General features: G+C 33.3%; 1 protein-coding gene and 1 long non-coding RNA gene across 2 annotated transcripts in view; one reads left to right on the forward strand and one right to left on the reverse strand.

Moving 5' to 3' along the window:
* The window catches only part of LOC144367132 (uncharacterized), a 202,199-nt gene that overhangs the window by 131,971 nt on the left and 54,076 nt on the right, over positions 1–16,152 (reverse strand). The window lies entirely within an intron of this gene.
* The window catches only part of Xpr1 (xenotropic and polytropic retrovirus receptor 1), a 172,492-nt gene that overhangs the window by 92,607 nt on the left and 63,733 nt on the right, over positions 1–16,152 (forward strand). Inside the window, exons 3-4 of the mRNA XM_078022430.1 lie at positions 1,183–1,284; positions 13,307–13,530. Of these exons, the coding sequence (XP_077878556.1) occupies positions 1,183–1,284; positions 13,307–13,530 (326 nt within the window). The remainder of the gene's footprint in view (positions 1–1,182; positions 1,285–13,306; positions 13,531–16,152) is intronic.

Genomic DNA, 16,152 nt, shown 5'->3' on the forward strand with positions numbered 1-16,152 from the left:
CCATTAATATGCCATAATACCCGAGAAAATCAATTTAAAGGAAGAAAGATTTATTTGGGCTTACAGTTTTTGAGGTTTCAGTCCATGGTCACTTAGCTCCATTGTTTGTGGGTCAGTGGCAAGGCAAAACATTATAGTGGGGAGTGCATGGTAGAGCAAAGTTGTATACCTCATAGTGGCCAGGAAGCAGAGAGGAAAAAAAAAAGTGGCTGGGGACCCAATATACCCTTTAAGGACCACCCTCTCAATAGTCTACTTCCTCCAAGTAGGCACTACCTCCTAAAGCTTCCATTACTTCCCAATAATGCCATCAGCTAGGGACCAAGCCATCAACACAAGAATTATTTGGCAGGGGGTGAAGGGATGGCATTCAAGATCTAGAACATAACAGTATTCAGTAAGACAACACAAAGTGGATCAGTCCTGCAGAAACATATTGATTGACCCACACAGTGTTTTAAAAATATCTGAACTAATGGTGTCTCCTAAAAAATTGGAAAATCTGACAAAGTGGGCCCCATATCACCACATGGCAGCAATTAGACAGACTTGTACTTTCTAGTTTGCCAGACTCCATACCACTCCTTATCCTGAAGGTGTCAGTTACCATTTAACACTACACTTGCCACATCTACTTGCTCAACTCCTTTATGTTACCTATCAAGCCCCTGATACTTTGGAGCATCTAATTTACACTGAGTAGTCTACACTTTTTTTCTGTATTTCATGAAGCTGAGGTACAAAGACTAGGTAGCAATTTAACATAGAACAAAATCAATTTTTTCCAGAAACATACCATGCATTTATGTCTTCATGCTTTGCTGTTATATTTTTTCTTCCCTGAAATAATTAATTTACTTTCTTGTTGAATGAATCCTACTCAGCTCAGATTATCTCTTTCTATAGACGTTTCTTCCTCTTCTGACATCTTAGAATACTTTTCTTCAACATTAAAAATTTTATTGTAGTAGAGATTTAGTCTCATTCAACTTAAGGGTTGTATTCCTGTGAAAAGACCTTTGATTATTCTCTTCTTAATATAATTTACAATTCATTTTCTCTGATAATACATATATAATTGCCATTTTAAAGACTAAGAAAGTTAGAATGTAAATTTTTATTTTTCTAGTTTTCCAAGTTGGCCTTCTGACATTATATTCAGTAGTTTTTCTTGCCTTTCAGTTACAGATGAGGACACAGTAAAGAGGTATTTTGCCAAGTTTGAAGAAAAATTTTTCCAAACCTGTGAAAAAGAACTTGCCAAAATCAACACATTTTATTCAGGTGAGTAGTTACAAAAGATAATTTCTGTTGCTAGGGAGGGGAGAGGTTCTATAAGCACTTTTTAAACTTCCATATCTATATTGTTTGGTTGAGACTTGCTTTCTTTGTTATATTGCAATAAAGGAATATTTTGTTTAGCTGGAACAGGACACATCTGGTTCCTCAGTGTTAAAGTTTTATTTGTTCATTGCCTAGATTCTCTTGTAGTTGTATAGATTTCAGGACCTTTGAAAATCATCTTATCGTTTTACACAGTGCTGAATGATTTTATCATATTACACAGTTAGCACAGTTATCATATTACTGAGTTAGCACAGTTCTAGATTATCACTTATGTCAACTTTTTGCCTTTTCCATTGCCTAGAACACTCATCCCTATCTCTCTAGAGCACTGGTCTCCAGAGTGCTGTCTACAAGATGCCATTGGAATGTTGGAAGAAAATATTAGAACTTCTACGTACTTATATGACTGACCCTTTAAAATTTCACTTGTATATATAATGCAAGGTACATAATATGGATTAGTAAAACAATATTTTTATGATAAAAAAATTTTTAAACTCTAGAGAGTATTGCCTTAAACATCATAATTCCTGTGAAACCTAGGTGATGATCAGATGGTTTCATTAGCACAGAATCAGAAAAAAAAGTGAGTTAGATTCATAGGGCCATTTCATCCAGACTCTGGGGAAAAAACTTACATGTAATCCCTATATTGCTGAGTTTATACCCTAATAACTAGAATACCCATTGGGTATAATATCTCCATGCTTTAAGCATTAATGAATTCTTAGTCTGTTTTCTATTGCTAAGAATGTGATACCATGACTAATTTTTCAAGAAAAGAGTTTATTTTAGCTAATGATTCTAGAGATTCAAGGTTAAGGAGCCACGACTGTTGATGGCTTTGCTGGCATTGTTTCACAGCAATGCAGAATAATCCATGGCAAGAAATGGAGAACATGCACATGTATGTATCTTCTAGTCTTTCTCCTTCTTTTAAAGCCACTAGTATTCAATCACAAGGGCTCTACTGAAGACTTCATCTATTCCTAACCACTTAATGAAGGACCCACCTCTTAAATACCATAGTTGGATTAAGTTCTCCCCCCACACAGTAGGGAAGAATCTTCAACATGAGTTTTGGAGGGGACATTAATCTTCAGCCTGCTTTGCTATATTCAAATCATAGCAATGGATAAATAAATTTTGCTCTATATTTTATGATATCAAGCTATAAAGTTGCTTTTTTTGGATTTAATATGCAAATTATATCAATACTATTTAAATATTATTAAATTAGAAGAGATTTAAATTTTATATCAGCCATGATTATTGAGAATATACCCTCATCTCTTGGCAAAAACTTTGGAAATACCATAATCTTAACACATATAATCATAAATCAAATACTAGTATGGATTAGTCAAAGGATGAATAGTTTCATGCCTTTACTAGTTTCTTTTTCAGAGGATGATTTTTTTTTTCCTAGCTTGTCTACAACTTCTGGAAGCATCTTACTCAGGTGTCCTTTCTTGGCAGTCCTTTCAAAGCAGGTTGATTATTCTTTTATGACATAGTGGGAGAGGGGACATGGAGAGAGGTTATGAAATGGCAGTAACAAGAACCTGTCAAAACACAAGAAGCTAAGTCCAGCATTCTTTTAGCTACCATTGTTGTTCTAAATCAGTATTTCTGCATATTCGTACAAAAATGGATCTTCTAAGCATTCATTATTTTATAGAGCTTTCTACTCTGAGCTGTTCTACATTTACATTTGTTGATTTTTTTGGTTGCTCGTTGAAAACTTCAGACTCTTGACTTCTAATCCATATTTAGTTCCACTCTACTTTGGCTATATACTCCCATGGCCACACCCATTGCCCAGAATTGCTCTGCTTTAAAATATTAAATCCTCCTGTTCCTTTAGCATCTGTTTTTCAGTCTCACAGAACTCAACTTCTTTAACTCCTTCAATTTTTTCTAGTCAGTTATGCCCCTCCCAGAATTAATTCCTTCTCATCAATCGTTTTAGCCATTTTGTCCCTTGTGTTTTTAATCCTTTTACCCTCATTGCTTTATATTGCATATGCCTAGCAAAACTAGACCATTATAACCTTTGCCTTTTTCATGTCTACTTCTAGAACTGCTTAGGAAAACAGGAGAACAAATTGGAACCACTATAAATTCATTGTTGCACCCTTAACTATGTCCTCAAAACTGCCTGTGAATCCTCCTTAGTATTCTTTTCAATGTGTTTTTATAAACCTTAACCCTTTCTCCTGAATTGTCACCATTGTTATTATTATCATCATTATTTTTGGTGGTGCTAAGGTTGATTCCGGGGCCTTGAACATGGCAGGTAAGCACTGTACCACTGAGCTATACCTCAGGTTCTCTCCTTAGTTGTTGTTTTTTTTTTTTTTTTAATTTTTTTAAAAAATTGTTCTAATTAGTTATACATGACTATAGAATGCATTTTGACACATTGTACATAAATGGTCTCCTTAATTCTTTAACCCCACTATCTTCTTCATCATGCTCATTATACCCCCCACATTGCAAATATAAATGAAGGACATCAATTTCTATTGATGGATAATATTATGAATATGTATTCCACCTTTTCCCCAAGTACCTATAAACATTCTCATCCTTATGTAATTTTCTCTAATCTTTGTAGAATAGCTGTCCCTCTTTATTTTATAGCTGATCTTTTTATCTACTGACTGAATTACAACTCTAAGACTTTGCTCTAGTAATGATTTCCTCTGGGAATGATTCAATATAAATCTATTTAAACTCCTCTTTTTACTGATTTGGTCTTCTTAGCAAGTCACTCCCTTTAAACAAAAATAAACAAGCAAATTTTTTCACTCTGTATCCTCATAATTATTTTTCATTTACGGCTAGGCTTCTTCCTAGTCAAAGGGAACAACTAGTGCAAAGAGAGCCATGAAAAGCTGTGGTGTGTATGCATGTCTTTTTTGCTACATTCCAAATACCTAGGGAAGCAAAATAGAAGACAAAATAGAAATATTATTTGCAAATAGATAGGTTTTCTACAAGGAAAAATATGCAGAAGGAATTGCAATGTTCCAAGGACAAATAATTTCCACAATTAGGAGGTAAAAGGATAAGGAGGAACCAGCCTTAGAGAATGAGGGCAGGAATGATAGGCAGAAGAAGAAATGACTAAAACAATAGGTATTTGCATTGGAAAGAGTGTTTAAATTAAGAAAAGGCTGTTGGAGGCTTGGTGACACAAGGGCCTGTAATCCCAGAGCCTGGGGAGGCCAAGGCAGGAAGATCACAAGTTCAAAGCCAGCCTCCATAACTTAGCTGGGCCCCAAACAACTCAGTGAGACCCTGTCTCCAAATACAAAAAATGTGGCTCACTGGTTGAGCACTCCTGGATTAGCATTTTTCTTTTACTGTGCTGTTTTTTGGGAAGGATCTTTGATCCTACTTCTAAATGGATGATTTATATTGCAAATTATAGATAATGCCTCTTGGTTTACAAAGAATGTTTATTTTTAGCACTATATAATTTTTATATTTTGAGGTACAATAAAATACATCCATATTATGATTCAGTACGTATATTCAAATGTGTTTTATGTATGTTTATTTGCATTTATATTTGTGAGTATGCAATATATTTAAATAATTTAAATATTTTTCATGAAAAGATACTTACCCTTACTACTTGCAATATATTGTTTTTCATACTTTTCTGTTTTATTTTTTTACATTTGGTTATGATTCACTAATTTGGTTTTATGACCCTATTACGGGTTGTAACACTCAATTTGAAAAATGGTGTCTTAGACTAGGCCACTTCTTAAAAATAATTTTAGGCTAGCTATTAAAAATTTGGATGCTGTGATGTATTACATTTTTTGTGTGTATTGGCAGGGCTATTGGGGCATATCTCTTGATGTCATCAGAGTAGGTATAAATTGATAGTCTACAGACTGACTTTTTGCCAGGTCAGGAAGTAATGGATAATATGAAGACATGATTGACAGAAATAGAGTTTGGCACTTGATGTAAACAGTATCATTTTGCTTCTTATTTAGCTGCCGTCTCTAAGGGAGATTGTCTTGTAGACTGTAATCTTCAGACTCTAGGACACATGAAAAACTATAAATAATATAGGGATAATAAATAATATAGGGATAATATTAACTTACCTTCATCCACTTACATCTACCAAATTATTTATATCTAAAAATGATCAGTTTTTAAGTGACATGTTCCTCTAAATATCCTCTAAATTACATTTTATTGTTTCTATTTCTAATCACACTCAAAAAGCCAAACAAAACTGAATGAAAGTACCTGTCATTATCTACAATTTGAATTTTTGAATCTTATGTTGTTTTTTTTTTCTTTAGAAGAAGTTTACTATTTAAACTCCCTAGGCCTCCATGTGCTTGCTTATAAAATGAGCAAAATGATCCTAGCCCTCTGGGATTCTGCTTGTTACAAATCAAAGGCTATATTCAGTCAATATTCAGGAAACCTGATATAAATTATTGTTTTTTTATTATGTTGTTGGTTAATAAGGATTGGGCATTTATTTATCTTAATAGATAAAGTATTTTAGTATTTGAATACCACCAGAGGAGCAGGGAATTTTAAAAGGAGGGGAGCCTTTGTGGTAGAAACATTACTAATCTGTGACTAAGAAGTCTTCTTGGTATATTTGGTATTTGAGTTGTACAGTATCAAGTGGTAAGAATTTCAGATGAAAGCAGTATAAACATTGCTTGTAATATAACAAGGTGAACATTCTTATAGGTTTCAACACTGAAGTCCATAAATTGAATCAGCAAGATAATAACATTGCAAGACTGGTAGACAAGTAATAAAAGTATTCTTAGACACTGACTTTATTTTATAAAGAATTATTTTTTTACTTGCTTAAAAATATAATAGATAGCTTTGCTCTTCAGAAAATAGCTTGTAATTCTGAAATAACTGTTTTCTAAAAGCAAAGAACAGGTAAGGTTGGTTAACTTTTTTAGTGCATTATGGTTAAACATAATAGTTGGGTTCATTTTGATATATTCATAAACACATGTAACATGGTTTGCTTCATTTCACCCCACAGTACGTTCTTTTTCCTTTCCCTCATCCCTTCTTCTAATCATCTTCCTCTACTCTATCGGTCTTCCTTCTGTTTATTTATTTGTTTAATTAGTACATTAGAGTTATATAAAATTGGGATGAATTGTGATATATTCTTACATGCACATAGAACTATTTGGCCAACTTCATTCCCTACTTCTTACTCTTTCTTTTCCTTCCTCCCTTTCCCCCTTGGTCTCTGCCTTTGCTGATCTCCCTTCTGTTTTCATGAGAGCCCCCTTTTTATTCTTTCTCTCTAGGTTCCGTATATGAGAGAAAATACCCAACCTTTGACTTTCTGAGTCTAGCTTATTTCACTTAAGCATGATATTCTCAAATTATATCCATTTACCAGCAAATGACATGAATTCATTCTTTTTAAATTTTTTTTGTTTTAATTAGTTATATATAACAGTAGAATGCATTTATGCACTTTGATATGTATAGATGGGATATAATTTCTAATTTTTCTGAGTGTACATGTTGCAGAATCATATGGGTCATGCAGTCACATATATATACATACAGTAATAATGTCTGTTTTATTCTACTATCTTTCCTATCCCCACATCCCCTTTCTTCCCCTCCCATCACTTCCCTCTATCTAATCTAAGGTAATGCTATTCTTCCCTAGTGCCCCCAACCTTATTGTGAATTAGCATTCACATATTAGAGAAACCATTCTGCCTTTGGTTTTGTGGGATTGGCTTTCAAAGAAGAATTAACACCAAGACTCCTTAAAGTATTCCATGAAATAGAAAAGGAGGGAACCCTTCCAAACTCAGTCTATGAGGCTAATATCACCCTGATACCAAAACCAGACAAAAACCATCAAGGAAAGAAAACTTTGGACCCAAATCCCTGATGAACATAGATGCAAAAATTCTCAATAAAATTCTGGTAAATCGCATACAAAAACACATTAAAAAGATAAGTGTACCATGATCAAGTGGGATTCATCCCAGGGATGCAGGGTTGGTTCAATATATGGAAATCAATAAATGGACTTAAAACCAAGAATCATATGATCATCTCAATAGATGCAGAAAAAGCATTTGACAAAATACACCACATCTTCATGTTCAAAACACTAGAAAAACTAGGGATAGTAGAAACATACCTCAACATTGTAAAAGCTATATATTGCTAAACCCAAGGCCAGCATCATTCTAAATAGAGAAAAATTGAAAGCATTCCCGCTAAAAACTGGAACAAGACAAGTATGTCCTCTGTCACCACTTCTATTCAACATCATCCTTGAAACTCTAGCCAGAGCAGTTAGAAGAAAGAAATTAAAGGGATACAAATAGGTAAAGAAGAACTCAAACTATCACTATTTGCTGATGACATGATTCTATATCTGGAAGATCCAAAAAATTCCACCAGAAAACTTCTAGAACTAATAAATGAATTCAGCAACATAGCAGGATAAAAATCAATAATCATAAATCAAACACAGTCATATACATCAGCAAAGAATCCCCTGGAAGAGAAATTAGGAAAACTACTCCATTCACAATAGCCTTTAAAAAAAACAAACAAAAACAAAAAAACACACCTGGGAATCAATCTAACAAAAGAGGTGAAACCTCTACAATGAAAATTATAGAACACTAAAAAAAGAAATTGAAGAAAACCTCAGAAGATGGAAAGATCTCCCATGTTCCTGGATTGGCAGAATTAATATTGTCAAAATGGCCATACTACCAAAAGCGTTACACAGATTTAATGCAATTCCTATTAAAATCGCAGTGACACTCTTCATAGAATTAGAAAAAGCAATCATGAAATTTATTTGGAAAAAATAAGAGACCCAGAATACCTAAAGCAATCTTTAGCAAGAAAAGTGAAGCAGGAGGCATCATAACTATACTACAGATGTATAGTAATAAAAACAGCATGGTATTGGCACCAAAATAGACTTGTGGTACAGTGGTACAAAATAGAGGACACAGAGACAAACCCACATAAATGTGGTTATGTCATACTAGAAAAAAGGTGCCACACTAGACAAAGGTGCCAAAAACATTCACTGGAGGAAAGATAGTCTGTTCAATAAATTGTGCTGGCAAAATTGGAAATCCGTATGTCACAAAATGAAATTAAACCTCTATCTCTCACCCTACACAAAAGTCAACTCAAAGTGGATCAAAGACTTAGGCACTAGAACAGAGACCCTGCACCTAATAGAAGAAAAAATAGGCCCAAATCTTCACCATGTTGGCCTAGGATCTGACTTCCTTAACAAGACTCTTAAAGCTCAAGAAGTAAAATCAAGGGCTGGGGATGTGGCTCAAGCGGTAGCGCGCTCGCCTGGCATGCGTGCGGCCCGGGTTCGATCCTCAGCACCACATACCAACAAAGATGTTGTGTCCGCCGAGAACTAAAAAATAAATATTAAAAATTCTCTCTCTCTCTCCTCTCTCACTCTCTCTTTAAAAAAAAAAAAGAAGTAAAATCAAGAATTAGTAAATGGGATGGATTCAAGTTAAAAAGCCTTTTCTTTTTCCCCCTTTTTTTTTTTTCAGGAAACAATAAAGTGACGAGAAATCCTACAGATTCGGAGAAAATCTTTACCACAGCCACTTCCATTAAAGCATTAATCTCTTATTTAAAAAAAATTTTTTTTTAAGGGCTGGGGATCTAGCAAAAAGAAAAAAAAAATTTTTTTTTTTTTTTTTTTTTTTAGTTGTAGATGTACACAATAGCTTTTTGTATGGTGCTGAGGATCAAACCCAGTACCTCACACATGACAGACAAGCATTCTACCACTGAGCCACAACCCAGCCCCTAATATCATTCTTTATGACTGAGTAGAACTCCATTGTATATATATAACACATTTTCCTTATCTAATTGTCTACTGATGGGTACCTATAACTTGACTATTGAGGATTGTGCTGCTATAAACATTGTTGTGCATGTATCACTATAGTATGCTGATTTTAATTCTTTTGGATAAATACTGAGGAGTGGTATAGCTAGGTCATATGGTGGTCCCATTACTGTTCTTTTGAGAAATCTCCATGTTGCTTTCCAAACTAATTATACTAATTTGCAATTCCACCAGCAATGTATAAACTACCATACTTTTTCCCACATTTTGCCAACAATTTTCATTATTTAGATTCTTGATGATCGCCATTGGTGAAATCTCAAGGTTTTTTAATTTGCATCTCCCCAGTTGCTAAGAATGTTGAACGTTTTGTATTTCTTCTTTTAAGAATTGTCTTTTTAGATCTTTTGCCCATTTACTGAGTTGGTTATTAGGTTTTTTTGGGGGGGAGGATTAAGCTTTTTGAGTTTTTTTATATATTCTTGTTACTAATCACCTGTAGGAAGAGTAGGTGGCAAAGAATTTGTTCTGTTCTATATATTCTTTCTTCATGCTCTTGATTCCTTTTTTATTATTATTTGATTCTCACAGTATTTTTAAAATTTTTATTTTAATGCCATCCCACTTATTGATTGTCGATTTATTTTTTGAACTTTAGAAGTTATTAAGGAGGTCAGTACCTGTGCCAGTATATTGGAGTTATGTTTTCTTCTAGAAGTTACACTGTTTCTGATCCAATTCCTAGGTCTTTACTCCACTTTGAGTCAATTTTTGTACAGTATGAGAGGTAGGGATCTAGTTTCATTCTTCTACATACAGTCTTCCCAGCACAGGGCTATTTTTTCTCCAGTGTATGCTTTTGGCATCTCTGTCAAGGATTAGATAACTGTGGATTTTTCTGTCTTCTAGTCTCTTCATTCTTCTTTGCATCTGTTTTTATGCCATTGCATGCTATATTTATTAGCTCTGTAGTATAATTGGAGATCAGTCTCACTCTTGCTACTCAGGATTACTTTGGCTATTCTAGATCTTTTGTTCTTCTCTATAAGTTTTAGGAGGATTTTCCCCTCTGACATTGTGAATAATGTCATTGGCATTTTGATAGGGATTGAATTGAATCTATAGATTGCTTTTGATAATATGGCCTTTGTGACAGTATTAATTCTACCTATCCATGAACATGGTAGGTCTTTCCATCTTCTAAGGTCGTCTTGAATATATTTCTTTGCTGTTTTATAATACTTTTCATAGAGATCTTTCACTTTCTTACATGTATTCCTAAGTGTTTTTTTTTTTTTTTGAGGCTACTATGAATGGAGTAGTTTTGATTTAGTTTTTGACAGATTCATGGTTGGAGTACCAGAAAGCTATTGATTTTTGTATGTCAATTTGGTATCTTCCTACTTTGCTAAATCTAGAAGTCTTCTGATAGACTTTTTTGGGTCAAATCTAGAAGTCTTCTGATGGACTTTTTGGGGTCAAATCTAGAAGTCTTCTGATGGACTTTTTTGGGTCCTTGAGGTATAAAATTATGTCATCAGCAAACAGAGAATTTGATTTCTTTTCCTGTTCATATCCCTTTAATTTGCTTCTGTGTTGTCTGATTGGTCTGGTTTGTGTTTCAAAACTGTATTGATTAGGAGAGTTGAGAGTTAACATCCTTGTCTTATTCATGATTATAGAGGAAACGTTTTCAGTTTTTCTCTGTTCAGTATGACTTTGGCTTTGGGTTGTCACATACAGACATTAACATGAGAAATAAGTTCTTCTGTGACTAGTTTATTCCATGGGTATGAACTCATGGCTTTGTTTCCTTTGCTATGTAAATAGTTTCTTTAAAAGCAAGACTACGTGGAATACCATGATAGTGAATAAGGCTTGCTTATTATTATTAGCACACGTGAGGCCTGGTCAATCCTCAGTACTGCCCAAAAAAAAGGAAAGATACTGAAAGAAAGAGAGCAATGAATAATAAAGAAGCAATGCCAGACAAGACAACAGTACTAAAGATTAGGGTAAGACAAGATCATATAACAGTAAAAAAAAAAAAAAAAAAAAAAAGAGAACGGAAGAACTTGAGAAAGGAGTCATAAATAATGCTTTTTATTACATAATTATTAACATCATTATTTACTGAGTGCCAAGTTCCTTGTCATTTTTCATTTTTGCAACCATTTTATGAGGGAGTTAGCATTCTCTCTTTCACCTATGAAAGGAGTAGAAAAATTAAAAAAAAAATCTCTAGACTAAAATTGACTAGTTAATGAGTCAAAGATTTAAAACCAAATTTACCTATTTCCGGTATGTCCTTGGAAGTAAAGTTACAGAGTTTTATTCTTAATTGCTGTAATTGTTTGTTTTTCTGTTTTTTTTCCCCCAGAGTATTATTTTTAAATACAGTTGACCTTCCACGTCAGTGGGTTTGCATCTATGAATTTAACCAATTATAAGTCCAAAATATTTAGGAGGGCTGGGAGTATAGCTTAGTGGTAGAGTGCTTGCCTAGCATAAGTGTAGCTCTGGGTTCAATCTCCAGCACTGCAAAAAGAAATATATATTTTTTAAATTAAATATTTTAGATATGTAGCTATAAATAGGTAGATATTTGGAGAAAATGGCATCTGTACTGAATATGTACAGACATTTTTCTTATTTCCTAAATAAAATACAGTATAATGAATAATTTACATTGTATTAGCTTTTACAAGTAATCTAGAGACACTTTATATTATGGGAGAGGACTGAGGATATAACTCAGTGGTAAAGAGCTTGCCTCGAATGTATGAGGCCCTTGGTTCAATGCTCAGCACTGCAAAGAAAGAAAGTATTTGGGAAATAAATTGTATGTTATATGCAAATACTATACCATTTTAAATGATACTTGAGCATCTACAGATTTGGGGTACCATAGTCATTTCCCCACAATCATTTCCGGTATGTCCTTGGAAGTAAATACTGAGGGATACTGAGGGACAACTGTATAAGCACATACATCCAGATATACCTAATTTTTTTAAACACATAATTCTTTTTTTAATTTTGGTCATTTCCTAGAATACCTGTTTTAGAGAAGTAATAATACAAGGTAGGAAATACAAGATTAAAAACCTAAAGCCCCGAATTCTAATCCTGTTTCTCCACTAAACCGTACAACCAGAAACATTTCATATTAGTCTTTTTAAATTAAGATATTCTTTTAAAATGTATAAATCAGTGGTTTTATTTTTATTCACAAGGATATACAACCATCCCCATGATCTAATTCCAAAATATTTTCATCATCCCCAAAAGATGCTACATACCTGGCAGCAGTCATTTCCCAATATCCTTGTCCCCAAGCCACTGGCAATCACTAATCTATATTCTATGTCTATGAATTTCTGTGTTCTGTACATTTCATATAAATGGAATAATACAATATGTGATATTTTGTGTCTGGCTTCTTTCACAGCATATCTTCAAGGTTTATCCAACATAACATGAATTAATACCATTTTGGCTGATATTCCTATGAGAGAGTGTGTGTGTCTGTTTGTATGCGTGCACACACTTCATTTTGTTTATCCTTTCATCAATTAATGGACATTTGGATTGTTTCCACTTTGGGCTATTGTGAATGCAAGTTTGTGTATTTGTTTGTTTCAGTGTATGTTTTTAGTTTTCTTAGGTAATATACCTAGAAGTGGAATTGCTAAATCATATCGTAATTCTGTTTTACTTTTTAAGATCAGTCAAACTGTTTTTCAAATTTCAGAATGGAGGTACCATTCCACATTCTGACTCTTAGTAACTCTTTACATTTTATTCTTCATCTGTATAAAGAAAGGGTACTGACATTTTTGTTTGAAGTGAATTATGGGGTAGAATGAAAAATATATTACATTAAAATATTTTTTCTATCCAGTTCTAAATATTACATGTAACATTTTTCCCCTAGAAATTCTAGAAAAGCAAATTATAATAATTAATAAAACTTCATAAGCCAGTGAGAACTCTTACTATCAAATATTTACCTTAACTGATTTGACAATTCTGTTTTATTTCTAATAGAGAAACTCGCAGAGGCTCAGCGTAGATTTGCTACACTTCAGAATGAGCTTCAGTCATCACTGGATGCCCAGAAAGAAAGTACTGGTGTTACTACACTGCGACAACGCAGAAAGCCAGTCTTCCACCTGTCCCATGAAGAGCGTGTCCAACATAGGAATATTAAAGACCTTAAACTGGCCTTCAGCGAGTTCTACCTCAGTCTTATCCTGCTGCAGAACTATCAGGTACTTAGATTCTCATCTTGGATAATTGCATTTTTAAGTAAATGAGAAATTTTAATAGAACTATCGTGAACAGTAAGAATGAGTCAATCCAAAAGGGAAAGTCATTAGCATACATTTATTCTTGATGTTCTTATTGGGATTTTAGATGTTCTTATTGACTAAAAACCATGGAGCAAAAAAATGGTAGGAAAGACTTATATTTTTGAACATTAATTTTCTAAAAAGCATTCTACATGAAGGGTTATCCCTTGACTCAGGGACTAACAGTTTACACTCTATTCTTTAAAGCAGTTCTGGTAGAATCTATGTAACCATTTTGGGCTATGTAAGAGCATTTATGTTCCTGCTAACCAATAGGAAAATTTCCACAAAAAAAATTTGGAAAGTTAACATTCCTGCAATTAGCACTAATAAAACAAAAGATCTTGACTTTTTCAGATTGCCACTAACAGAATCCTTTCAATTTTATTGCTCACAGACTTCAGTATAACTAAATTAAAAGAAAAAATCTAAAGAGAGGAATTAAGTCATAGCAGATGTGTTGAGACTGAACATCTCGGCTGTTATATCACTTAATATTTTAAAAACCTGTCTGAAAAAAATTGAACTTCCAATTATGCTAAATTATGGAAATACAGAGCATTTATTCATTTATAATTTTTATAAGTTTGTTCACATTGTTTAAATTATAAAAGATTATTGAACAAAAAATCTGTTTTCAAGGCTAGGGTTGTGTGCTCACCTAGCACGTGCAAGGCCTAGGTTCAATTCTCAGCACCACATAAAAATAAAATACATTGTGTCCATCTACAACTAAAAAATTAAATATGTTTTTTTTAAAAATCTGTTTTCAATTGTAAACTTCTAAATAAGCATATGCATCTAATTAGAGAGATCTGGTGTACTATTTGTTTTTCATGTTAGTTTTGTGATTATTGTATTGAGTGGTTAAGACCATCATAGGATGGTATAACAAGTAAAAAGTAAAGATAGTTCAACAAAAGTATTGCCTGAGATAAGAATTAGAATTTTAAAATAAAAAATAATTAAAGTCCCATATTTATAGTAATCTGTCATTAATGCATATACTTATTTCTAACTTGCCCCTTCATAATTCTACCTTCTTTGATGATTTAATATTTTATCATTTAAAGAAGAACTCAATTGGAAAATAACAGTAGAAAAGAAATAAAATATGTATAATGATAAACTCCTTTGTTTTGAAGCTTTATCCATAGCTTTATAACTTAATTTTAATTTTTAAATATATAGTTCATAACTTAACCTTTAAAAGAAACAAAGTGCTTTCCCATATGTTATAAAAACAATATTTCATAGTTCCTTAACATGCTTTTGTGTTACAGGAAAATACCCTGTTAAATTTTGTTTTATCAATTTTTTCCAGCAACTTTTGTTTGGGAAATTATAAAGAAGCTTCTTGGGAAGACAAAAGTAATTGTTAATCATGAAAGTTCTGCTCTAGTCTCTATTCGTTGGGGGTTTCTATATTATAAGAGTACATTTATTTTGAGAATCAGGGAAAAGGGGAAATTAAAAGCGGTGTCCAAGTTATAATATGTGTACCCCAAGGAGAGTTTAATATCAAACAGTAAAATATGGTAAGAAAAAAAATTTTTTTTTCCAGTGCTAGGGATTGAACTCAGGGCCTCACAAGTACTAGGCAAGCACTTTACCACTGAGCTACACTCCCAGCCTGAGAGGGAAAAAAATCTTAAAAATACGAAAGCAGAACTTATTTTGGAGTGTCTGCTCATTCTTTTTTATTAATGAAGTATGTAATCATCAGATTTGAGAGATGTTTAGTTTATAGATCTAGCCTTAGAAATCCATGATTTCTAGCTTCTTCAAACAATGGGCAAACAACAACAGAATTTGAAAATGTGGAAAAGTTTAGTGTTTATACTATTTTTATAGGATACGAACCCACTTTTCCTCAATTTCTACACTATCAACTGAGTTCACTTCTTCCTTCCTACTGACTTTTTCATTCCTATCCCCAATCTGAGATTAATGAAAGGAAAAGGAAAGTTGAGCAGACTAAATGAGCATCCATTTTCCTTGCAAGTGCTTACATGGGTTACCTGATAGAAGAGAAAATGCACTTCTGTACCAGTCCTTCAAAAAGCAAAGTACTAAATAAATGTGTTCTGAGCACAATAAATAAAAAGCATTTTCTGAAAATATTTTTGACCAAAGCAGTAAAGTATCATAATTAAGCTAATTTGACAATAGTTGTATATAAAAAATATGAAAGTAAAAATGTTGGGCTGGGGTTGTGGCTCAGTGGTGGAGCACTCACCTAGCATGTGTGAGGCTCTGGGTTCAATCTTCAGCACCACATAAAAATAAATAACTAAAAATAAAGTCATTGTGTCCATCTACAACTAAAGAAAACTATTTTTAAAAATGTTTTCATGGGGCTGGGGATGTGGCTCAAGCGGTATCGCGCTCGCCTGGCATGCGTGCGGCCCGGGTTCGATCCTCATCACCACATACAAACAAAGATGTTATGTCCGCCAAAAACTAAAAAATAAATATTAAAATTCTAAAAAAAAAAAAAAAAAGACACTGGAGGTTTGGGCTTCAAGATATGCACATGGT

Source organism: Ictidomys tridecemlineatus, chromosome 10 (assembly GCF_052094955.1).
Source record: "Ictidomys tridecemlineatus isolate mIctTri1 chromosome 10, mIctTri1.hap1, whole genome shotgun sequence".
Classification (NCBI taxonomy): Eukaryota; Metazoa; Chordata; class Mammalia; order Rodentia; family Sciuridae; genus Ictidomys; species Ictidomys tridecemlineatus.